General features: G+C 42.0%; 1 protein-coding gene across 1 annotated transcript; it reads right to left on the bottom strand.

The window, feature by feature from the left end:
• Positions 1-1,543: 1,543 nt before the first annotated feature.
• Positions 1,544-7,157, bottom strand: tmpob (thymopoietin b). The gene is made up of 6 exons (XM_008410977.3): positions 6,509-7,157; positions 6,206-6,323; positions 4,909-5,064; positions 4,658-4,767; positions 4,472-4,572; positions 1,544-3,677 (listed from the first exon to the last, which is right to left on the bottom strand). Exons 1-6 carry the CDS (start codon positions 6,740-6,742, stop codon positions 3,287-3,289), a joined length of 1,110 nt encoding a protein of 369 aa, XP_008409199.1. The 5' UTR covers positions 6,743-7,157; the 3' UTR covers positions 1,544-3,286.
• Between the last annotated feature and the right edge of the window lie 19,309 nt (positions 7,158-26,466).

The following is a 26,466-nucleotide window of genomic DNA, read 5'->3' as shown; positions in this document are numbered from 1 at the left end:
ACATTCACAGTGTCTTTTCTTCAAAAAACACTTCAAAGAAACAAGGTTGGAAATGTAAACAATTCACAACAATTATCACGACTTATTGGCAACTTTTGTTCAGTCAAAAGCATGATTGTACATTTATTTTTTCATGATGTTTGGCGTTAGCGTTACTCCTTGTCCTGCTTCGAGGAGTTGAAGAGAACAGAAATAAACATCCAGGCGTACGGAAACAATGTCTCTTTACTTTATCTCCCATTCAGCTATTTTCTTGGCAGCAGAGGTTTTGGATATAGTGAAATATTTTAACTCCCTACTTTCAGTTTTATTGCAATGTGTTTTAGTTAGCATGGGTGCATCATAAAGAGAGCCTAACATTACAGACGCAAGGTGAACTCAGACTTCTCCTTCTCTGCAGTTCAACCGTGGAGTCTTGATGACTGATTTTTTGTAGATGCTCGTCATGTCGACTCCATAACTTAACTGTGAGTCAGTTCCTCCAGGCCAGATCGAGGACCTGTTGCTTTTTCTGTTTATTTGTGCGATGTTGACCTTAATTGTGGATGCACAAGTTTGGAAAATAGAAAAAAAAAAGAAAAAGAATAATTCTTGTTGGGAAAATAAGTTTTACATCAGATCTTGTGGTTACAATGTAAAAACAGTGGCATAGACAAATTATAAATGGAAAATTGTTGTCCGTCTGTTCACTGAGGCAAACTTTCAGGAAATACATTTACAAACCTACAATTCCAGTTTTGTCTTGGTGACACAGGTCTGATTTTTGTCAGCATTTACAAGCCAGGTGGCTCACATAAAAGATTCTAATCACTTTGGGAGGTGTAACATTTTTGTGCAAATGAAAAAATAAAGAATAAAGAGAGCTTCTTGTAGACAAATGATAAAACGGAGCGTACGTGTAACCAAAGTCAACTTATTGTAGTTGTTATGTCCCGTTTGCTTGAGCGTTGAACTTCTGTCAATATTTGTAGCTGACGTCTGTGTAGGAAGCTTTCACAGCCACAACAGACTAATTCAGCATTTCAAGGCGAAGCATCTCTGGTCCAGGGCTTCCACATTTTCCATTACAAAAAGTTAATTTTACATACATGCATTCTGCTTTTTCACCCTTGTATTTTAAAACTTTCTAGATGTTAAGAGTACACAGTATTACCATTAACCCTTCTTGAACAGTAGTAAGTCCTACTATCTCTTGGATCAGCCAGTAATGAAACAATGCTGAAGTTAACTTCCGGTATCTGGTTGTTTTGCTTCTTTTGTGGCATCTAAATACTTGTCTTACTTGTCAAACTTGTACTAGTTTCATAGACTAAATATTGGGTCTTTAAAATAGTTTGTGCACTTTGTTTTGTTTGTAACAATATCTTAAAATGTGCTATTTTACTTCCTTGGCATTTTAGAGCCAGTTTAAGGATTGCTGGTCGTGATCCACCTAAAGTAGACTGACTCTTTATCAATCAGTGCGGTCACTACGTCCAACCCCATTTGCTGATAGGTAAAAATCAAAGACAAAACGTGGCAATAAAAATAAAATAAAAAACAATGGGAAAACTACTGCATTTATTCAGCGTCATAAGGCTATTGAACATTTCACCAGACTCCAGAAAAACCTGAAAGCAAAGTCCATATTATCAAAGACTGTATTCGACACAAAAAAAACTGTATAAGGACTTTACGCTAATAAAAAGCTGAAAGTGGACAAAAAGAAAATGTGGTGACAACCGAATTTATTTTTTAACACACAGCCTACATTATCATAAATAAACAGATTAAAAATCCTTACCCACATAACCCGTCATTTGTGTCCATTGTTGGAGAGCTGCCTGAAGATGAATCACTTGTAATTTAGCAAGGTTCAGATCTGCTGTACAGTATTACTCGCGTCGCTAACATATTGCTTGAAATCATTACCTTAAAATGTCTATAAAAAACGTTGAGCATGCCACTTTAGAAAAATATCAAAATAGAAACAAAACCCCCCCCGCAAAAATCTGTGCCACTCCAAACAAGCGAGTCCTCACTTCTGTTAAGAAAACGAACCAAAGACCCAAGCATTTAACCTTGCTGTTAGTTTAGCGCCGACTAATTTAAGACCGGGTTAAACCGCCCTGAAGCGAGTTACTTTCCTCCAGCTGTCGTCTTTGCAGCCGTTTGAGGCGGGCTATGTGGGTGCACTGCAACAGCCAGCCCTGTATAATGGACTGAAGGATCAAAAATCTCAAACAATGGTTAAAATAAAAAGAGACGTAACCGAGAACACGATTCGGCGGATATAAACTCATATGGGCTCGTAGGTAAGGATGGAATATAACAATTGCGTTTCTGAGTTCTCCTTTGAGTCAAATATATGGCAGTTAATACAAATAAAAAATACACTAAATTTGGAGCTTCTCTTTGTAAATTCATGAAAATGCTAATAAAAGATGCCAAAAAAAAAAGAAAAAAAAAAAAGAAAGAAGTATTCAGTTCATAGTCAGTTAATCATGATTCCAATACCGAGTTTAGATTTTACTCATCATTACTGAAAGCCCCTGGGAAAGACAGGAAAGCATTAACCGGCTGATTTTCCTCATTCGGCGACCTGCTGGCACCGCCTGTCTCTCCTCCCACCACAAACCACAACAAAACGTCTGAAATGAATCAACCTGAGCACCACAGACATGAAAATAACTACCTACACCTCTACTGCTACAAAGCCAATTCTTTTTTAATTCGTACAGAAACATGAGAACATTATGGTATTAATAGAAGCGCTGCTTTGTGTGTGGAAAACAAAAAAATAAAAAAGTAATAAAAGAAGGGGAGGGCCCTAAGTGCTAACAAGTGTCCAGGCACTTCAGTCAGAAAAACACCTGGCACAGCGCGTCGGATCAAAACTACAGTATGACAGTCGAGGGAAAAAACAAACAAAAGAAAAAAAACCTACAATCATGCATGGATAAAACTGGCTGCTCCGCTCCACACTCGTTTCTACATATACGGGTTAGATGCACACAAAGACACAAACGATTCACAGATTAAAATCAACATTTAAGTCGTCTCTTCTGACTGTCGTGCAACAGCGTTATTCAGAAGCTACTGTTTGGAGGAACCGTCCTCCCTGCTGTGGCGGGAGAAAAGTCGGAGTCTGGTAAAATAAAGTCTGTCGTTCCAATTAAAACTTTGTCCTTTTGTTGTCCAAACGTGACGGGAAAAGGAGGAAAGGGGGCGTGGCCTGCTGTTGGAGTTGTGGCGCGCTGTGGCGAGGGAGGTGATCCGGGCATGGTGGTGAGCTGCTGACGGTCCTTTAGTTGTCGGGGCTGCCGATGGCGGCGGCGGTGCCGCCACTGATACCCAGGTAGTTGGCTGCCGTCTCCACAGCACTTTGGACCGGGATGACGACGGCGTCTAGGAGGCCTTTCAGGACGTTGATCTGATCTGAACTGAGGTTCTGGTACGCATAGTACAGGGAGCCGACCACCACAACGAGGAGCAGGAGTTTGATCAGCAGGGAGAGGAAACCTCGTCTGGGCGGAGCTTTGCTGGAGGAGGCGGAGCTGATTGGTTGAGAATACGTCTCGGTGTAGCTACGGCTCTCCGTGTGAACAGTGCGCTGCACACGGGACTCGTCCAGCCAGTACTCGCTGGGTTTTAATGGCCGACCAGCTGCCCCTCTGATTGGACGTCTGCAGGTTGCACTGCACCCAAATACACCAAAAAAAGATCAACTTTGAAATTAATTAGCTGATTAATTGAAACACGAATTGATTGGTTTAATGGCAAAAAAGACTGACCTGCAACTAAAAGCTCTGATACTACTGACCACGTTTTCAGAACTTCTTCTCCTGCTACTCTGCAATTTGCATAATTTGCTTTCAACAGTTAACTTTATGTTTTCTCTTAGTTGTCTTTCTTTCCATAGACGCTACATCTGGTCTGGCATTACGCTTGGCTGTGATTTCTTCCTGAGAGGAGCATCAGCTGAGATAACGCTGCCATCAAATAATCGTTCTCCTTTCCTCTCCTCTCCTAATATTTACGTTTTATCTTCATGAACATAGAAAGCACTCCTACTCCTTTCCATTTCTTTTTGTGTATCTGCTCTGTCTTCTTAAATCCACAGTCATACTCAGCCAGGTTCTGGTTCTGCTGCATTTTTCTTCCTGTTAAAGTGGAATTTTGTTCCTCTCCGCTGTTGCTACTTGCTCGGCATGAGAGACTGCTATAAAGTCAAAGACAACGCAAGCGATTGTCGCTACGTGCTTGTCCATGAAAGGTGAACGCTGAAAATCAACGGCTCAACGTAATCTGCTGGGTCTTCTTAGATAAAAAACTTTTTCAACTACTTTGAATAATTAGCTGAACTTCCTGCACAGTTTCACAACTGGGATGAACTGGAATGCATGTGTGATTGAATTGGTGAAGTGTCTTGAGACGACGCTGTAGAAATAAAACTGAAGCTGAACAGCAAAAGTAAACCTATAATAGTTACCTGATGCCTGTGGGTGTGTTTATTTCATTGGCAAGGATATCTTCAACCACACTCTTGCTGGCTTTCTTTGGAGTCTCTTCAGTGATGACCTCTTCCACAACCTGCCAGTGTAGCATCAAACATTCTCAAACAAACTCACACCAACGTGCAACCATTTATAAAACTAGATGGAAAAGCGCGACTCGCCTTGGTTTGTCGTCTGCTGCTGGTTCTGACTGTGACGGGAGCTTTTCCTCTGCTCCTTACAGGTTTCTCAACCACAGGAACCGGTTCGGGTTCAGGGGGAACGATCTCCTCTGAATAAGGAGGAAACAAACCACACACTTTCTTAAAGGTCTATATAGGACTACTAAATGTGTTTTACTGGCTATTTTCCTCCCAACAAACCTATTCATGTCCAAAAAATATATATCACAAGGGAAGTGATCAGTGCTCACCATCTTCTTTGTCACTATAGTGGTCAGAGTTTGTGTTGCCGTTCTGGTTGCTGTCTGCTTTGGGGAGAGTTGTGACGTCTGTAGGAGCTGCAGGTTCGGCCGCATGCTCGTCCAGAAGCTTCTGCAGCTTCTTCTCGTACACCTTACGGGTCGAAGCTGAGAAGACAGAGAAAAGCTTTTTCTCCAAAGAGGACAAATGGCATGATGCGTGATGTTCTGCTTCAGGGAGCAATGGCTGCAAGCATGCCCATTCAAAACCGGCTGATGCGTCACCACTATTGTTTTGAATTTCGGTTTCTGGAAAGAAACAATTCATATCTACTTTCTTTTTCATTTTCCGACAGATTCGAATACAGAACTTGAAGCCGTATCTGTCATTAACTCGGTCCAGGTTAACTATAAAGAAGTCACAAGTGCAAACAGATATTTTACGTGACAGTAGTAAGATTGTAAAATAGCCTTTACAATCTTTCTTCTATTATTGACCCAGAGCCGTTAGATTGAGACAACTTTTTTCCAATTTCTAAAGACAAACTAAGGATATTTTTCCAATAGTAAACAGCTTCCATTTTCAGTTCAATAACCATTTTACATAAATCACATTTTAATGCATCATTTTAAGTGAAGTCCGTCACATAATTACAATAATTTAACACGATTTTATGACTGATACATTTTGCATTTCTACATCTGTATTTTAGTTTTATTATCCTATTTTAGTTTATTAAATAATTTTAACACTATTGTGACATTTATCCATGTTTTACTCACAGAAGTCCTCTTGATATTCATCTACTTAAAGTTTCACATTTTTTAAAACTAAAGTCATAACTTTAGATTGTAGTACTTTTTATTAACTTCCATTCAATTTAAAAACTCGATTTGTGTCTAACTTGTAAACTTTACTAATAAATTCCTAATACTAAACTTAATTCACACAGCAGCTCCAACCCTAACTATACAAATAGTTAAGGTTAACAAAAAACTTGATTATTTGACCTAAAAACAGGTGAAATTTTACATAAAATAAACAAGTTTACACTACATATTTTAAGTTGTGAAGCTTGACAGACATGATGTCTTTGTAAGGGTTTAATTTAAGGATTTATCCAAATGCTTTATGGCTTATTTAAGTGAAATAAAAAAAAATTATTCATTCATTTAATTTTATATAATTTACAATGCGCATGCTAACGAATTGATTTTCAGAAATGAACTTTTACCCGATTAAAAATTTAAAAGGGAGAGTTTAAATTTTAATAACATGTGCGTGTTGTGTGGATCTGAGAAAACTCACCAACAATAGGTCCAGTGTCCACACCATGCTTTGCCAGCTGTTGTTTCAAATCTTCATCTGTGAGCTCCGTCACCTCCACCTCCTCTGTGCGCGGCTTATCCGTCTTTTTCGTTGCTTTCTGGTTAGAAAATAAATTTAAAGAGTACATAAAGAGCAGGTTTCAATTAGAGCAACGAGGATTACCAGGAGGGAGAAAACAAAACAAAAAGAAATCACAACTTTTTAATCAGACGACGGCCCGCAGACAGCCTCACTTGGGGGAAAAAAAAAAAATAATCCATGCAGCCTTTGAATCAAACTTACTCTTCCAGAGCGGCTCCTGTTGGAAACAACCGGGGTGGGCAGCTCTTCGTCGCTGGAGAATGTGTCTAAAGGCGGGCTCTTCTTGTTGTTCTGTATGGTCAGGTTCTTCAGATACAACTGCACATAAACCTCCTTTTTCTGGTCTCCGCTCGGAAGCGGGACATTGTGCGCCGTGAGCTCGTTCTTTAGCTTATCTTTCGTGAGAACCGACGGATCTTCGAGAAATTCTGCCATACTAACTTATATGTAGAGATAGCCTTAAAACGACTTCAGAGTGCGGTTTCTTCCTTTACTGCTCGCAGCTCAGAGGAATTATCTACTCCAGTAAGCTGCTCCAAAAACAACAACAGCAGAAACGTGAGCGAATAGCGCTGTTGTCAAACAGAAGTGGCGCCTACCCGCTGCCTGCTCAACTAGCACCGCCAAAGCGTTTTATCAAAATAAACGTCCGCTTCTGCTTGTTAGCCTAGGAACAAAACTACTCCCATGTACCTTGGAATTTTTGGAAACGGGTCCACGCATATACTTGGCCAGAAACTCGCTCAAAATCCGGCATTAACGGGCTTTCAATTGAAATAGTTAGCTTAGCTTCAAACCGGTCCACTCGCGTCTGTCTGTCCGCGGCTGCAATAGGGCCACACAAGAAACTGTGCCGCTATTGGACGAGACGCTGCTGTGAGCTTTAATTTGATTGGCCGGTTATGAATGGCACAGAGGCAAGAAGCCGCCACAAAGGAACCGGACGATGCGTTTTTGTTTGTTTTATACACGATAGCTTTGTGTAAATACTGGCGACCAAATGTGCAGTGGGGTTTGAATATACGTGCTATGTAGGGTTTGATATCATGGAAAGCCGAGAAAGGTAGTTTAAGTTACTAATGTAAATCAATTTTTCTTTTAATTTAATAGTACCGACCATTTAATGGGTTTATTAGTTTCCAACTAATTTTAGTTATCATATAGCAAGGACTTTTCAGTTTCCCAGCCTATAATCAGCTAATTTTAATAATAACAACATTACATAATGCAAATATTAAACGGTTTAGATTGAATCATCCCCCATATACCACAAGGGGGCAGCATATCCATATACTTATGTATTATAAAGAGGGATTTTTTGTAAGTCAATACTCAAAATAAAATAACTTTGTAAAGTTTCTGTTCACTTTCAGTGAACTTAAAAGAAATTGAGACAGAACACATTACTTGTGGCAATAATTGAAAATAATGGATACATGGAAAGAAAAATGTCCATAAGTTGTCAGAATAACTGTATTGATAGCTTAAAATTATTTGAGCCCTCTTAAGAAAATGCAGAGAATCCTAGAGTTAAAGGAGCAAAAAAGAGTTGAATTTTTTCAGCTAACCTCTGACCCTTCACCGGGTATTCTTCAAAAGAATTAAGAGAAAATGAGACATGGAATGTGGAATCAGGGTTTTCTAAAACTGAATAGAACGAAAGCATATTCGTTTACATTCGAGACCTATCTAGAAGGATATGGCATTGTTTGAACATATGTTCCTGCCGTCTTTAAAGGGTCTCTGGGCGTGCAGGTCTCTAACACCACCAGCCCTAGAGGGCATTGCTTGGAAGTGACACTGAAGTGACTCCCCACCTGTCCAACTAACTAGCTCCTCTGGGGGACTTTCTGAGATGCTGCTGCAGGACTCGAGCAATCGATGCTCGCCTCAGCTCCCAAACCACAGAGAACACAGCTTTTCAAGTATAGTTCAACTTTTCCACAGCAGATTTGCCAGTGGAGTGAAAGCGTAAAAACTGTTGAGCCCTTGAGAAACACCTCTTAAGCTTTCTTTGTGTGTAATTTGCACAGAAAACAAGGCTGTGGCCAAGAATCATACAGAGAGCCTCTTTAAGCATAACAGTCATGGCCTCTGAGAAATTATCAAAGCCTACTATTTAATCGTCAACGTTCATATTTTCAGAATGAGATCATTTAAAATGAACCACCCCACCTGATGTCAACCAGAGAGAATATTTGACAACATTTATTGACAGATCATTCTTTACTGAACCAGGTGAACAAATGAAACAACTGGTCACAGACAGGCTTTCTTAATTGATTTGGAAAGAAAAAATAGTCAGCAGTTACATAAAGTCAAACAGGAAAATTAATTATGAAATGCTATGCGATGTTTGGAAATGACGGTGCGTGCCAAGTGAAGGCCAACATCCATCAGAAATGTTCTAACAGAGGATTTCTGATCATTGAGAAATATGTTGAACACAGACTCCTCAGTGGAGCGTATCTTGGATTTACAACCATTTCTGAACCCCAGTTATGCCAACGACAAAATTACCTTTCAAAAAGTCAACCCTTCCCATCCAGGGAATATCTGATCCAATTCTGCTGACGCAACCAAGCTTTGGCTTGCAGTACACCGTTTATATCACACATGCCCCTTCTACGGCTTACATCTGCTGCTCAGTCCAGATTTATTTTTCATTTCCAAATTTACACAACACTGATTAAAATAATCAAAAAAATTTATATGATCATGCTCCACGGTAACTTTTGTGTTTGTCTCGACTAATCTGTCACCACAATCTCGTATCCCCCAATGATTCTATAGCTAAATGCCAAACCAATTAAGTTGAGCTTCTTTGCAGTTTCCTGCACAAAAATGAGGGTGTGATGTGAGCCGCAGGGCCAGTGTATCTCAGCAGAGTTGGGATTTGTGTCTCCTGGCCTCTGAACAGCCATGTAGAAATGCTAACACAGTATATTTTCATCTTTTGACAACCTAAACTCTACTTTAAGGACACACACACTTACTTACTTAGATATTTCTGTCAAAAGGAAAAATGAGACTGCTTCTCTGGCCTTGTTGATGCCCAGTTGGCTGCCTGCCTATTTGTATCAAAGGCACTACTCCGTTTATTTGCATTACTATTATTTTTTTGGGCTTCTTCCGTTTTATTTGGCACTTTAATACAAAGACACACTTGCTCGTGTCCTCACTGAACTTAAGGCAAACGTTATTGGTTATGAAGTGAGTGAAGACACCCACGCTGAGGAAGCCATGGCACATTTCGTCGGATCATTTGTTGGAAACCTTATTGTTCGTGTTGAATGGATGTATACAGTTTGAGCTTAACAAATATCCAGACTATAGAAAAAACAAAAACACAAAATGTTTTTCCTCGTTGTCTAACAATAAGACAGCACGCTTTTCCTGTTATCACTTAGTTAGGATTACCACAACTATTTTTATTAGCCGGAATGCCAGCTCAGAGGTTTACATACCCCAACATTACTATTTCAAACAATTTAAGAAAGCCCAGATGATGTATTTCAAACATTTGAGCTCATTAGAGGCACACTTGTGAATGTAATTTAAGGCAGCAACTTAAACACACTGTCTACTTGTGTGACATGGTGGGAAATTAAATCGGCCAAGATACATGGGAGACAATTTTAGGCTTCCTCGTGCCCGTTTCAACTTTTACCATAATTTCTACGCATTTGAATTATTAAACAATGCAACCTATTGCAATTACCCCACGGAAGTTCTGTCTTCGCGCCAATAAAGGTGTCTCCGGTAGAGATCTGTTTATTGGTTTGTGGTTGCAATGTGACAAAAATGTAAAATAAGTTCAAGGGATTTGAATACCTCTACTTGGTGGGTAAGTTGGGTAAGAAATGTGTCAGTGCCCTATAATAGGTAACCAGAACTGTTGAGGCAAGGTAAAAAATTATTTTATAGACTCAAGCCCTCAGCTCTGGCTGATTAATACATTAGTCTAATTTTTTTCTCTTTTCAAATAACTTATTTTAAATTACTATTGCGAAAGGCCTTATTGCAACTTCAAGTCTACAAAAACTAATCAAGGTCTACCAGCAGGTGGGCCTTTTCGAAACATGCCTGACAAGGCTGAGCAGTTCGGCAGATGAAATGAGAGGGCGATCTCACAAAGGTGACTGCCAGGCTCTTTGGGTTGACAGGAAAGAACTATTTCCGTGCTTAACTTGGCTGACTCTTAACAGGCTCGCCTCTGCTTAGTTTTCCTGTCCGCATGGTTGAACACTGGTACTGGACCAGTTGTGATAGAGCCAAAGTGCTCTCAGAAGACTTGATATCCCACTGCTGTTCCCTTTGACTGTTTTATGTCCTTGGTGGATGTTTCAAGTCCAGTGACCTCTTTCTTAATTGAGTCGTTTTGCCTCGTCTCTAAGCTAGCCTTGTGAATGAGAAGTGGATAATTAACGGAGACTTAACAGCACTTGTCGGTGCAAGTGCCAGATCAGCGAACATGCCAGCAGCCCAGTTGTTTCAACATTTTATATTTTTTTTGCAAAGGTTGGCAGGTTTTGAGCTCAATTTCCAATAAAGTTCCTGAAAAGAAAACGAAGTGGATTTTATCAAAGCTGCCAACAAGTTACCTCTTTAGGGATCTTTGTGTGAGGTGCCTCTGTAGACTGAGTTAAATGTGCTTGTGATTTCCTCACCGGTCGATGTGGGGGTTTTTTCGGTGTCAAGTTATTCTAAGTAATAGCCCTCAGCTCTGTATCTACAATGGCCAAGACAAACCTGGTACTTCAGCTGATACAATCTTATCTGTTTAATCTTGAAAATGGAAACGTTCGGGCCTCCGTGTCTCGCTGCTGGTATGAACTGCTCCCAGACTGGCCCCTTTCAGCAGAGCTCATCATCATGTTGGGGGGGGGGGGGCACTAGCTGTCATGTTTACCACTCTTCCAGGAGGCGGTCTTGAAGGCTACAATCTTGTATCAGCTCACAGTTTTCGGTAGTAAAATTTCAGGTTTCTATCAATGCTCCGAAGCCTCACAGCTTGACTCGGCGGTGCCAGCGGTGAAGGACAAATGTGCCAAGTCTGGTGGGTTTGGCACTTTTCACACCCCCTGGCGTCCAACACAGATGTATCCAGCTGAGGTACAATAATTTGACACCTTTTAAGCAGTTGGACCCTTTAGCGTGACAACCACTGCTTTGTTTTATATTCCTGCCTATTTTGAACGCAATAAAAAATTACAGTCAGCAACATCTAAACTGTGTTTTTATCCACTTTGGACCTCTGCCCTTTCCCACCCCTTTCAATTCCCTTTATTCCTCCCTTTCCTATGTGGGATTTAACGTACACTTTGTGGTAACCTTGCTAGGTTATCGTTTTTTTTCTATGTTCTCTCGCACTGAATAAAGGCTTGTTTCTCAGTGCCTGCTTGTTAAGACTTCAAGGACAGCTCCCTCCATCTGGTATTAAGTATTGCTGGTGCCAGTGTCGGGTTAACTGACACTCCTACACTTCTACTAATGGCAGCAAACATTCATCTCCTATGAGGTGCTCACCTTGGAAAGAAAAAGAAGAAAAAAAAATCACTAAGCCCCCTCATCCCCAATCACAGTGGGGCTCTCACCACCCACTGAATGAGACTATGGTCATGAAAAGGGGGATTGTTTCACATTCAGGCACACGAGAGCCAAAAAAGTAATATGCATGTTCTGTCATGGATTTGCTTTCCTTTCAATTCCAATGAGATGTTGAGAGGTGTTAAAAGTAAAAAGAGAAAAATCAGCATTTTACTGTTTGATTAGATTATGGATCGAGACGTATTTCCCAATTTTTTGGTAGAGTTAACCTGATAAACAAAATATTGTCTTTCTAAAATTGTTTGTAATATATAATTATATGAAACGCCTGGTGCTTCTGTTTGTTCAACACAAAACAAAACAATATATTTTATGCTGTTGCTTCAGGTTTTCGGGAAGGGTAGTTGTAGCTTTTGTCAGGATTGTCTGCACTCATGTTTCCTCTCAACATTCACAAACTTACAAACATTCTTAAAGGGGCAGCATTATGTCTTTATGTCCAGCCACATAGAACCATTTTATAGCACAATCGAGAAATTACGTCACCTTCAGTTGTTAGAAACTAAAATTAAAACTCTAAAAAATGCTGTATATAGCAAACATGACTAAAAACAAATTTGACTTTGCGATTTAACGCCTTGAAATTGCGCCTTGGTTTCTTTAAGAAACTCCTGCTCTTTCCAACACTCTGCCTTGAGGAAGTCATCACAACGGCATCCATCTATTTAAGCATTTACAAAGAAAAATAGATTATTTGATGAGCTCAGCAGATGGAGTTCCACCAAGCGTTTGCTAATTGCTGCTGGCTAGTCTGAAGGAGCTGAGTGGGGGAGTTTCCCAAAGCATTTTACCAACCTCAATGGTTGCCATGGGAGATTTCACAGATTTCTCATACATGCGTGACAAAATTAAAGCAACAACCCAGGTGTGTTTTTGATAAGAGAGTAATATTATAACATGATGTAAAACTCAAAAAAGTTGATTTTACATCATACCGCCCCTGTAAGAGCAACCAATTAACCTAACCGTCATGTTTCTGGATAGTGGGGGGAAAGCTGGGGTACCTAAGGAGATCCTCCATGCAGAAGGACCCCATATGAACCCAGATGCCTTGTTGCACTGTTGACAAGTGTTACACTGTGCAGCCCCCAACAAAATGTGTTCTTTGGCGTAGTTTTCTCAGACAGCTCATGTATGAATTTTTATAAGTAAATAGAGAATATATTAGAGGTTGACGGCAATGCTCCATCTTTACTCCATGGCCATGATGCCCAACGTCTCATGGATTGACGAGAGAACAAGTCTTCTTCATGTCAGGAAGTAAGAACAGGGGGCTGGTGGAGGAAGAACCTGAACTGATCCATCAATTTTTTATAACATTTTTATAACACGTCATCCCATTCCTCTTGTCTCAATTGACACTGTTGTGTGTTTTACGACTGGTGAAAGATCGAAAGAGAGAAAAGCCATTTTTAATCCATAAATATCTTGTCCAGATGAGTCAGGAATAAAGACAAGTGCTTCTCAAACCACAGCAGCTCAGCATCAGCAACCGTCCTCCCCTGAACCTCCTTCTCTGTGGAAACCTAAACAGCTTTTTAAGAATGAAGAGGTTTTTCAGTTTGTTGCTAAATATAGGCCCACCTGGTGGGCGACGACATGTTCCAGAGCCATTTTCAACAAAGATGAGCCCCAGGTCCAGCCCTGCGCCCAGCGGGTGGCGAGTGCCGGTGGTCCGCCTTTCTCTTATGCACTGGCTCTAAAGTAAACACTGCAGTCCTGCGGTGAGCAACAACATGGCAACGAGCGAAAGGCCTCTCTGTGCAGATACACACAGCTTTGGTGTGTTGTCTCTGCTGGCCCTCTCAGTCTTGGCCCTGCCCATCACAGGGGCCTGGGCAGGGGTCGAGGACCAGAGACAGACCTTGATGTTTGATCCCAGAAACCTGCTGGGAACCTGGTGGTGGTGGTGGTGGGGAGAGTGTTGGACTCCTCTAAATAAACATCTAAATATATATATATATATATATATATATATATATATATATATATATATATATATATATATATATATATATATATATATATATATATATATATATATATATATATATATATATATATATACACACACAAGTGTTTGTTAATTTTGAGTAACAGGGTTATTAAAGTCTAACAAGAAAGTTAAACTTTATCAACCATCGTGATGTATTTCTTGGAATTATTTCAAATAAGGAGCCCAGGTAGAATAAATGCATAAAATTTTTTAATGCTAGGTTTAAGCTAACCCAGTGAGAGCATGGGAACTACAACTTGATATTCAGAGAGGAATTGTGTAAATGGTTTATTTTACTTCTGATGCGTAAATATATATATACGTATATATACACTACTATTATGCCACAGAATAGTGAGAGAAACCTCAAGTCTGATCAGGAAATGTATGAAATCTGAGGATTTCTATGACAGAGGCGGGGTAATGGGCCATTAATCATCACTATCATTCCCAATAAAGACTCAGATTAATCAAAACAGAGGACAACCGAGCAGCCCAGTCCTTATCCACTGAGGAAAATAAGGGGCAACAGGTAAGCCTTTATCCATTCAGCCCTGTTCTTGCATTGCTCTCCTATACACGAAGATCATAATTTAGGGAGTATCAATGGCTACCTGAGAGGACCACAGGGGTGGCAAATAGCGGGGGCTGTGGCTTTCTGAGCTTCTTAGCGGTGGGAGCAAAAGGATTTACGGTAACTCTCAGACAAGCGTTCACAGCTTGGACGTTTGGCCGGGAATTGATATTGTGTCTGGCTGAGGATCAAACCCACTGAGCCCGAGGTCCAAAAGTATCTACACAAAAACCTGAGGATGTTTGAATGATAAATCGCCGACATTTAGTGGTGAAGCAGAAAAAATATTGGCCTTGCTGGGGATATCAGCTTTAATCCTAATTTACAGTGAGCGTACATGCTGGGTGGCTTGATTGACCAGAGATCGGCTTCTGGTCTAATTTACACGCTTCTCTTACACGCTCCTCTGAGTGAGGATATAGGTTTTCCTGCAGATTCAGCACATGTGTAATAAGAGAGCGTGACCGTGCAGTGGAAGAAATGTAGTCAGCGGGGGCATTATTGAATATGAGCCACTGTTTCAGGTAAATTGACCGAGTTATCTTTTAGTTGATATCCATTCCTGTTAGATCATTTTTCCACGCAGCTGCAACTTATTTGATTTCCCCCATAAGCCCTCAGTGATTCTGGTTTTGATAATAGAGGAACCAGCTATGGGAAATTTCCTGAATACTATTTAATGAGAAAACCACATGGCTTCAATAGCTTGAGATGTTAATATATCTGATGCTCAGAGGGAAAAAAAAAACCTCAACTGTGCAAACTTTTCTGTTAAGAAGAATAAAAGTCGACATAAGAATGTTTTGGGAATACTTCATGGGATTTTCTTGTGTATTGTGCTCAGGTCATAGCAGCACCGCATATGGTGCTTTCCAAAAGTATTCACATCCCTTGAAATTGTTCACATTTTGTCAAATTATAACCACAAATTCCTAAATATTTTGTGTAGATTTCCTGTATTAGACTAACAAAGAGTAGCACAAAGTTGTGCCAGGGAAACGAAAATGAGACAGATTTGCAATTATTAATTTTTTTTTACACAAATGAAAAAAAAGATTCAACTCTTTTTACCCCTGGTTAAAAAATCAGGGGTATTTAACCATCAGATGTGATCTACAAATAATAATCTGTTTGTTAGAATTTCACACATTTTGATGTTCTTGAGTTATTGTGCAGTCCACAAATTTTTATGGAAGAAGCTCAAATTTGAGGTTTTCCAAAGGGGAGAAAAAGGCAAACATCTGTACACTGGACATCACTGTAGGAAAACACGGAAAACAGGGGCAGCATCATGATGAGGGTGTTATTTTCTTCACCACAAACAGAAAATGTGATTAAAACTGGGACGGAAGGTCCCTTTTAGGAGGAATACTACCCTAAACATGCAGCCAAAACTGCAATGTGTCATGATCCGTGGTTCTATGTGTTTATTTTCTAGTTTCTGTGTGATTCTGTTCCCTGTTGGTCCTGTCTCTGCGTCTTTCCCCGTTGATTGTCTCCCAGGTGTGTCTCGTTCCCGTGATTGCCCCGTGTGTATTTAGTCTCCCCTGTTGTCTGTATTCTTCGTCGGGTCCTTGTCTATCGCTTGTCATAGTTTGTCTACTGAATGTCTATTCCTTATTGGTTGATGTCACCTTCTCCGTGCTATCAGTTTCCTCGTGCTGTCTCCCTGTTGTTCCTTTTGAGAAGTCCTTATCATTAAATTCATCATTTACCGCTACATCCTGGGTCCTGCCTGCGTCTTCACTCACCGGTAAACACCGCTCCCTGACAGAAGGACCCGACCAAACGAACGGTGAGGAAGCTATGGCATACTGCCCCCCAGGTGTGGGACCACGTCGCCACGAGCGCCCAAAACCGCTGGAGGTCCCGGCCCCTGGGCGCTGGAATCACCAGCGCTCTGAGCCGCCGGAGGTCCCGGTCCCTAGGCACCCAAGTCACCGACGCGACGACAAGCTGAGTCCCTGGTGGGGAGCACGTTTGGCGTACTGCCCCCCAGGTGTGGGACCACGTCGCCACGAGCGCCCAAAACCGCTGGAGGTCCCGGCCCCTGGGCGCTGGAATCACCAGCGCTCTGAGCCGCCGGAGGTCCCGGTCACTGGGCACTGGCGTCACCATCGCTCTGGGCCACCGGAGGTCCCGGTCCCGGAGCATCGACGTCGTCACCGCCCTCGACCACCGGAGTTTCCCGTGCCCGCTGCCGGTGAGCAGCCGCCGGAGTCCGCTGCCGGTGTACAGTTCCCTCCAGAGTCCCCTAGTGTCCCTCCAGAGTCCCCTAGTGTCCCTCCAGAGTCCCCTAGTGTCCCTCCAGAGTCCCCTAGTGTCCCTCCAGAGTCCCCTAGTGTCCCTCCAGAGTCCCCTAGTGTCCCTCCAGAGTCCCCTAGTGTCCCTCCAGAGTCCCCTAGTGTCCCTCCAGAGTCCCCTAGTGTCCCTCCAGAGTCCCCTAGTGTCCCTCCAGAGTCCCCTAGTGTCCCTCCAGAGTCCCCTAGTGTCCCTCCAGAGTCCCCTAGTGTCCCTCCAGAGTCCCCTAGTGTCCCTCCAGAGTCCCCTAGTGTCCCTCCAGAGTCCCCTAGTGTCCCTCCAGAGTCCCCTAGTGTCCCTCCAGAGTCCCCTAGTGTCCCTCCAGAGTCCCCTAGTGTCCCTCCAGAGTCCCCTAGTGTCCCTCCAGAGCATCCTAGCGTCCTTCCCGAGTCCCCTAGCGCCCTTCCCGAGTCCCCTAGCGTCCTCCCAGAGCTTCCTAGCGCCCTTCCCGAGTCCCCTAGCGTCCTCCCAGAGCTTCCTAGTGTCCTTCCCGAGTTCCCTAGTGTCCTTCCCGAGCTCCCAGCGCCCGCAGCAGCCGGCGCTCCGCCAGAGCTCCCAGCTCCAGAGCTCCCAGCGCCCGCAGCAGCCGGCGCTCCGCCAGAGCTCCCAGCGCCCGCAGCAGATGGCGCTCCGCCAGAGCTCCCAGCGCCCGGAGCAGCCGGCGCTCCGCCTGAGCTCTCCGAGTCCGCTGCCGGTGAGCAGCTCCCCGGTGAACCTCCCGAGAATCCAGCCGGCCGTCCTGCCGGTTCCACAGCCGAGACTCCGCCCGGCCGTCCTGCCGGTTTCCCGGCCTCTGCTCCGCCCGGCCGTCCTGCCGGTTTCCCGGCCTCTGCTCCGCCCGGCCGTCCTGCCGGTTTCCCGGCCTCTGCTCCGCCCGGCCGTCCTGCCGGTTTCCCGGCCTCTGCTCCGCCCGGCCGTCCTGCCGGTTTCCCGGCCTCTGCTCCGCCCGGACCCCAGTCTCCAGCGCCTGCAGCAGCCGGCGCTTCGACCGGCCCACCGCGGCACAAGCTCCGCCTCCAGCGTCGCCGCCCACCGCGGCTCAAGCTCCGCCTCCAGCGTCGCCGCCCACCGCGGCTCAAGCTCCGCCTCCAGCGTCGCCGCCCACCGCGGCTCAAGCTCCGCCTCCAGCGTCGCCGCCCACCGCGGCTCAAGCTCCGCCTCCTGCGTCGCCGCCCACCGCGGCTCAAGCTCCGCCTCCTGCGTCGCCGCCCACCGCGGCTCAAGCTCCGCCTCCTGCGTCGCCGCCCACCGCGGCTCAAGCTCCGCCTCCTGCGTCGCCGCCCACCGCGGCTCAAGCTCCGCCTCCTGCGTCGCCGCCCGCCGGACCTCCCACGAGAGGTCTGCCTCCTGTGCCGTGGTCGGCCCCCGGAGGGTTTTGCGGTGCTTATTTCGTTTTGGATTTGTTTTTTGTTTTTCTGGACTCTGGCCCTCCTACCGTCGCCCCTCCGCCCACCCTGTTGGGATCTGGTTTTTGTTTCTGGACTCTGGCCCTCCTGCCGTCGCCCCTCCGCCCACCCTGTTGGGTTGTTTTTTGTTTTTTGGACTCTTTTGTTGGGCGCCTGGTAGTCGCCCCTTGAGGAGGGGGTACTGTCATGATCCGTGGTTCTATGTGTTTATTTTCTAGTTTCTGTGTGATTCTGTTCCCTGTTGGTCCTGTCTCTGCGTCTTTCCCCGTTGATTGTCTCCCAGGTGTGTCTCGTTCCCGTGATTGCCCCGTGTGTATTTAGTCTCCCCTGTTGTCTGTATTCTTCGTCGGGTCCTTGTCTATCGCTTGTCATAGTTTGTCTACTGAATGTCTATTCCTTATTGGTTGATGTCACCTTCTCCGTGCTATCAGTTTCCTCGTGCTGTCTCCCTGTTGTTCCTTTTGAGAAGTCCTTATCATTAAATTCATCATTTACCGCTACATCCTGGGTCCTGCCTGCGTCTTCACTCACCGGTAAACACCGCTCCCTGACACAATGGAAAAGCGTATTTAGAGTGGCTCAGTCAAAGTCCAAACCTAAACCACTGACACTTAACATGTGACGACACCTCAAACAGAAGTTTACAAATCTAATCCAATCCACCTGACTGAGATTAAGAAGAATGGTGGAAAAAATAGCAAAGACAAACCCCAATAGATTTTGCAGCTACAATTGCAGCAAGAGTTGGTTCCACAAAGGTTAAGAAAACTTTTGAACGACAATGTTGGTCAGATGAAGTTCTTTACACAGCAACGGCACAAAAATGAGTAATTTACTAATTCTAACTTACCAACTACCACACAGTAGGAGAAAATACTCATGGTGCTAATATTAGGGAGAATGATTAAGGTGCTACTATTAGGGCTTGGCATTAACAGTGGTCAAAAGTAGGAACGCCCTCAATGCTTTCCTTTGGTGTTCATGCCCTCTGTCTTCAGTGGCACTCTACATGAAATTTCGAGGAGCCAGACCAAACATGCCAAGGCAGACCACAGGGTTACTCACAGCCGCTGCACATTCTTTTGAGGCTGAAATGCAACCTGGTCCTATTTTTCAGCAGCTTGTCAGGCTCAGTGTGGTGCAGAGAGGCAAACTGGGGAGGAAAACTGTTGTCACCTTTCTATAGCTTTTACCCCTGCAGATGAGGTGGAAGCTTCTGCTGTCGAAGTGAGAGAGAGAGAGAAAAGGAGAGAGAGAGAGAGGGGCTGCTGGTCGGCATGAAACAGAGGATCCACTAAGAACATCAGCAGGGGCAGAGGAAAATAAAATAAATAGAAAGAATAGGAGTTTATTAGCGATGGACACACTTTGGCAAAGCAGTAAGTGCACAGCAACCACAAATAAACAAAAGTGTCTACTAGACAGAAATTGTAATGACAACATAACAATTTGAAGCAAATTGAGTAAACATCGTTGTAAATGCCAGAGGAAACCACACCTTCCCCTGTTGGTACTTAGAAAGTAGTAATTGTTTTTTTTAAATTTATTTATTAATGCTTTGTCTAAGAGTATCTCTTTCTATTTGTCCCGTTTCTCCTCACTCTCTCTCTCTCTTTCATTGGTCCCCATTGGACAGCGTTCAGACTTGGCCTGGAAACAGTGCAGGGCATTCAATATGTTCGAGCTTGTCATCAAATCAAGCTTACTTTGAAAAATGCTTGTTATGACTGCAGCCAACCGTATCCACCAACTCTGCACCCAGCGAGAGGGGACGCAGGAGAGGAAGACTTTCAGTCAGTCGCGTCATAATTAATCCAAGGAGACCTTGAAATAATTGTCCAATAACAGACAGAGTGATGCAGTGCAAAGATGACAAGTAGTAATGGAAAAACTTCATATTGCGCCCTGCAAAAGTATTTATGCTCCTTAAACTGTTTCACATGTCAGCCTGCAACCACAACCTTCCATGTATTTTATTGGGATTTTTATAAAATAGGCCAGCACAAGTCAGAGCTTAATTGAGAAGTGAAAGGAAAATAAAATTTGATATTATTTTACAAATAATAAACTGAAAAGTATGGAGTGACTATTGTATTAAAACTCCAAAAATCCAGTCCAACCTATTTAAGGTAAGGTAAGGTAATTCAAAGTGCTTGGACCTATTTATAAGGTCAATGTGTGTATTTTAATACGAAATTGGAATATGAGTCTATTCTAATTTAGAACATTTAAACAGGTATTAAAAATACTTAAACCTATATTTCTGTATTTTAAAATAGTTTTTTTCATTGATATGATGTAATATTCTAATTTTAAATATCATGTTTTCAATAACTGCAAGTGAAAAATCATCACAATTGACAGAAATATAGACTTTCAAACATCCATATGTGTGTAATTCATTCATTTAAAGTAGGGGTGTCAAGCTCATTCTCATTTTGGGCCATATCAAAAATCTGAATGCTGTTCAAGGGCCGATTGTGCCAGAATGTATCGATAAAACCAATTAAACTGCTAAAATATCAATAAATAGCTCTTCCTCCAGGATTTTGTGATGGGTTTAGTGTTTTTTTTTGCAATCAAAAATTTAATATTTTTTAGTGCCAGTTTAGAAACATTTGTGAGGAATTTGTATGATTTTTGCTCCAATGAATGATGTTAATAATTCACCATGACTGTAACTTGACATCAAGTAAAGCTGAGGCAGCGGTCACTTAAACTCAATGTCTTTGACCAATTTTGAGAAAGATTTGTGATAAAATCAGAACGAAAAGATTTGTTGATTTGGTAACACTTTATTTGAAGGGGTGTGCATAAGACTGTAAATGCATAATTGCATAATTTTGTAAATTATGTAAATTATGATAATTTAATGCAAAGTTGGCACTTTTAATGGACTTTCATTGCAACTTTTAGAGCAACTTTGCATTAAAAGTGTCATTATTTACCAAATGACACTTCATGACAACTGTCATAAACATGCATAAAGACTTCTTCATGTTCATGACAGGTGTTATGTCATGTTTTTGACAGTGTTGTGTCAGTCTTATGCACACCCCTTCAAATAAAGTATTACCGTTGATTTTGTGTAAATTTGGCAGATTTCTAAAAAACTGGAAAGACTTATTGATGAAATCTGGAGTTTAGAGGGCCACGTAAAAAGCTGCGGTGGGCCAGATTTGGCCCCCGGGCCTTGAGTTTGACACACGTGATATAAAATGATAAAAATCCTGGAATAAATAGAATTTTCGATAATATTCTAATTCATTGAATGGATCTGTAAAGCTGTTCTGAGGGAGCCTCAGATAATTGGTTTTTGAGAAAAATAGTCAACTGGATTGTAAAGGAAAAGAAGCAACTGCAGACATCAGAAAGGTGTGGAGAAGAAAGCCATTTTTTAGAAAGCCTCATTCAAAGTTTGACAGAAACCACAGGAAACATGTAGAAGAAAAAAAACTCCGGTAATGTATGACTAAAACTGAGCTTCTGAGTCTACATGCAACCCCCCCCTCCCCCCCCAAAAAAAAATCGTGCTATATGTACTAGTTTGTGTTGGTCTATAACATAAAATCCTAACAAATTGAAATTTGAGGATCACCTTGAAAACATTCAGAGTGCATAGGGTTTTACACTGTAAAAACATAAAAAAATAAAAAAAAATCATTTAAGAGACATTTTTTTTCCTTTTGTGAAACGACTCAATGGTGCTTTTGGCACTAACATTGCCGGTACTGCAGGAATATTCCCTGTCCATACCAAGGGCTTAAGCAACCGGTCAAATATGTTATGAATAAACCTTTTACAAAGTCACTGAGATCAGACCACTAAAATCTGGCTTTACCATCTACACTTACCATTATCCACTTATGGCCGCCAGATGACAAACTGCAAACCCTTTAAGCTGTCTGCTCGACTTTGTTTTAGTATTTTCTGACATTTCCTTAAGTGCCTTCTTGCATCGACTGCCATTTTCACTGTTGGTTTCTGCTGAAGAGCTGTCGAGTGATGGAAACAGAATGGCAACTCTAAGAAAGTCAACACTTTAATGAGTTCAAAGAGCACCGGGGTGGTATAACCCAACTTCAGACATGTATTACAATAAACCTACTGTCTGTGATTGACTTCTGAGGTGGCTTTTGTTTTGTTCTCCAGCCAAGGGTGGATGTCCTCCAGATTTGTGGGTCTATGAAAGTCATAAAATTCATTGATCATCAGTCCAACACAAAGATATCTGGAAAGTGAACATAATACTCTGCCCTTTCTCACATTCTTTACCAACGTTTATGAATCGTTGCACATTTTGTCCAAGCTTGTAGATAGTCAAACGGCCAGCAACCTTTCCCGACCGTTCCCTTTCTGCGGAAACGCTGAAACATTATAGCTGACATGACACTTTCCTGGCCACTCACCTGCAGGAAACAAAGTAAAAAAAAAAAAAAAACAGTTTTCATTTTAAACATAAAAGACTGCTGATCAGCTTATATTTTGTTTTCAGCACGCCAATCTACAAGTTCCTCTAAGTCCAGGCTTCCATCGGCCGCAAAAACCTACACATTCCTCCTCTGGGTCCGACCGCAGAGGCAGCTCGCCTCCTCCGTCGACCAAAACTCACTGTGAACGTTTCAAAGAGGAATTGACTCTCCAAGAAACACTGCCAACTTTACCGCTGAAATAGATTTCAATAAATTTTAATTTCCGCAGCCACTTTTCCTGGTCTTGAGAAGGTAATGAATTAGCAAACAAGGGCCTCAAAAGAATTCCCTCCCATTACTCTTTGCTCAATGAATTACTGTCGACCACACAAGAAAAACAAAGGATGGCAAGTTTATTTTGCTGCGGTGGGTCGTTTCAACATAGCAATTATTCACTGACACCACCATCAAAGGTTCTTCAATCAAAGACAGAGTACTCTGTAATGCATCGTCACATTATTATTAATAATAAAAAAATAAAAATGGAGGCATGTTTTGTATATTTTGACACAGGAAAAACTTACACTTGCTCAATATTAGTGCTGGAAGAAAGTTATTGCAGCAAAGCTGACTAAAATGATGAAAAACAAAACAGTCACATAAAGTCAATAATCAACCCAAACTACAGCGCAGTTACAGTTATTTTAAAGAGGACATTGAAAGTATGTTTTTAAAGAACAAAAATACAATATTTACTTTACAGTTCTGTAGAAGAAATAGTTTTACGCACAACTGAGCAGATTTAGTCTATTCAGTGTAAATGTCAAGAAAATAAAAATGTTTAAAATAGAAATAAAAGCAAACAAACAAAAAAAAACCCTCAGAAAATTTTAATTATTATCCAAACATTGTACAAAAACATGTCTTTGCATGTACAGCAAATTACAAAAAAAGTTTCTGAGCTTTTTGGGATTTTGTATCATTGTGAAGCGGAAGAAAAAAAAAACATAATTGGACTTACTAATTCTACCACAGATTTTTAATGAGGTTGAGGTTTTGACTAGGCCATGTTGATGAATAAATAACTCTTGACCCTTCCTGACGCAAACACACTAGAAGGTTGAAGATTTATCAAATGCGAGAAAACCTCTCACTGCTTTGGTGAACTTGGTCGCTGCCGTTGCCAGGAGCGTCCCCGTTTTTATCTGCGTGAGCTTGCAGTAACTGTGGCCGTCTGTGTCTGCGTACGTGTGCACTTAAGTGGCCTGCGTGTGGCCAGACTCGACGGGCTGATCTTGGCCCCCGGCTCCTGCTGGCGTTCAGCGTGTCTGTAAAGAAACAGCTGGAGGCAAAGCCAACACCGGTCGCACTCAGGCGCTCGGCTCTGCCGTCGGCGACAGATTCCAGAACTTTCCACCCGCCCGCGTTGCCATGCCAACGGGTCTTGGCACGCCGCGGCTGTCCTCATCTGCACACCTGGCCCACCAAGGGTCCAGAATCACCTCTCCTGTCGCTGTGTGATGAACAGGTCATTTACAACCCAAGTGTTTGTGTGTTTTTCAGAGTTATGGGCCCGGGTAAAGAAAACAGCACGGCACTGGACCTCCAGCGCTTCGCTCTAATCAAACAGAGCCAAGGATCGCAGCCCTGTAGACTAGCTGGGCTTACATTCGGTCAGGCTGTCACTGTGGAAAAGAAGAGTCCGTTAATAAAACAGTTCAGTGAGGACTTGTTGTTGATTGTCTATGATTGGATGCTCTTGTGGCTTGAGTTGGACTTATTGGGATGGAGAAACAAGATTTACAACTCCTACAAGAGTTAAATTGGTTCTCACAGACTGGTTCTATAGATACTTCTATGTATATTATTGTAAAAGACAATGTTTTTTCAAATGCGTCGGTGCGGTGATCTTTGCCAACAGGTGGGGTAAGGTAAGGTCATTTTATTTATGTAGCACATTTTCAGCAACAAATATTTATAAGTTGAAAGCGTTTACATTAATTAAGTGGAAATGCACCAAAACAACAAACTAAAGGAAAGAGCAAAAATAAATAAAGAAAACAAAGAAGTATAAAACTACAAGTTAGTTCCCCATGTTTAAGAATAAGTAGTCCGCAATTTATAAACAAGTAGGTTTTTTTTTCTCTGTATTCTTGTTCTGATAAAACTAGACTGTGCTTTCTAAGTTTGCTCTAGATTTGTAAAGCAACAGGAGTTTCTCTGGGTCTTAAAGGTTTAATGCTGAGTGTTTAATGCTAAGGTAATGAGTAGTTTCTCTAGAAAAACTAATGGGAGTTTTCTCTGGATTTTAAGATTGTCCTGTTCTAGGTTGAGTAAAATATATAAACTAGATGCTATAAACTAGAGTTCTGGTTTGCTACAATAAGTATAAGTACTACATAATTTATAAGCTATTAGGGGTTTCTCTGGATTCTTGTTCTGATAAAGCTAAATGTCGCTTCTCCATGTTTGATTCTACAAAGTAGATTTCAATTTACTATTCTGATATCCTCCAAACATTTTCTTCCTGTCTTGAAACACCCACCTGCAGAGAAGATACCTGTGTGAAATTTCTTGTTGGTTTCATCATCTCTTCAAGCAAACTGAATTAAAAACACATCAGTCTGTGTGAATCTGTGGTTTAGCTGTAGCTAAAGCCAGATAGAGACCCGATTCACGAAAGTCAAAATCTTCTGGTGTTACTATGACTGCATACACATTAGTGATAACATTACTGATTCTTTACAACAACATGAAGATAAACAGATTCACATCGGTGTGATAAACAGTGACGTAGGCGTAAGTAAAGAAATAGCATAGTATTTCGCAGGCTGAAAACGAGATAAAAGATTATGAAACCAGAAAAAACACTGTGCGGTACGAGCGTAAAACGGCCAGACTGAGACCATTACTCTCATTACGGAGGCTTAATGTTGCACCACATTTACCTTCAGAGTTAGGAATGACCTCACACACTTAACTATGTTTTGTCTGCAAGTCAGAAAAAACAGTTCAATTTGCCCAATGTTTTGCTACGTGACCTGGCTGCAATTTGCCATACAAGCAAATAACCATCATGTCATTACGGAGGTTACAGAGTCGTACTCAGTAAAATAGAAAGCGCCTCCCAAAGAGGCCTGTTAGTCAGACCAAAATTACCTTTTGAAAATAACAACCCTCATTAAGCATTCTTTTAATTAAACACACCACATTTCTGCAATATTTTCTACTGGTCTGACGTAAAGTTCTACTTTTAGCAGAAAAACGTCAAAATGAACAGAAATAAAATTTCCGTGTAATTCATGTACTGTAGATAATGTGTTGCTGACATTAATGACGTTTTGTAATTTATTGAATATGACTGTAAACGTGATTATTATAGAGTATGTGGTATTCTGTGTGTTTGACCGAATAAGTCCTGAAGGACAATAGCCTGGGTACATTTTAATGGATATCTTTTTCTTCATTTAAAAACAAACTCTAAATAAAGCACATGGTGACAGTGGAGACGAATTACTTCTCAGTATTTACGGCCATCTGCTGCCACTCACCGGGGATCGAGAGGTCAGAGAAGTGTTGGCCCAGGATGAGTTTTTATGGGAAGAAATATCTATCAACCAGAAATCACTGAATCAATAATATTTACCATGGAACAGGTTAACAAATCAGTTACAGCAGCATTTCTGTTAACAGTGTGTCCTGGTAAACACAGAGTCACTGAGCCACTTTAAGAGAGCCGAGTAAACAGAGGGAGAATTACTAATAAAATGCCAGTCCCTTTGAAAAGTATCTAAACTCCTTTTAGATAAAAAGATCTTTAATAAAGTTTTGCATTCCAAACTGTCTGAGGAGATTTCCTT

This window comes from Poecilia reticulata, chromosome 6 (genome assembly GCF_904066995.2).
Source record: "Poecilia reticulata chromosome 6, P_reticulata-male-v2, whole genome shotgun sequence".
Lineage (NCBI taxonomy): Eukaryota > Metazoa > Chordata > Actinopteri > Cyprinodontiformes > Poeciliidae > Poecilia > Poecilia reticulata.
This window is presented reverse-complemented; position numbering and strand designations above follow the sequence as displayed.

Excerpts from the sequence above, each read along its gene's own strand:
- tmpob (XM_008410977.3), bottom strand. The coding sequence starts at position 6,742 with ATGGCAGAATTTCTCGAAGATCCGTCGGTTCTCACGAAAGATAAGCTA. Across the intron at positions 6,324-6,508 it reads ACAGGAGCCGCTCTGGAAGA|AAAGCAACGAAAAAGACGGA; the intron begins GTAAGTTTGATT and ends TTTTCTAACCAG. Across the intron at positions 4,768-4,908 it reads CTATAGTGACAAAGAAGATG|AGGAGATCGTTCCCCCTGAA; the intron begins GTGAGCACTGAT and ends CTCCTTATTCAG.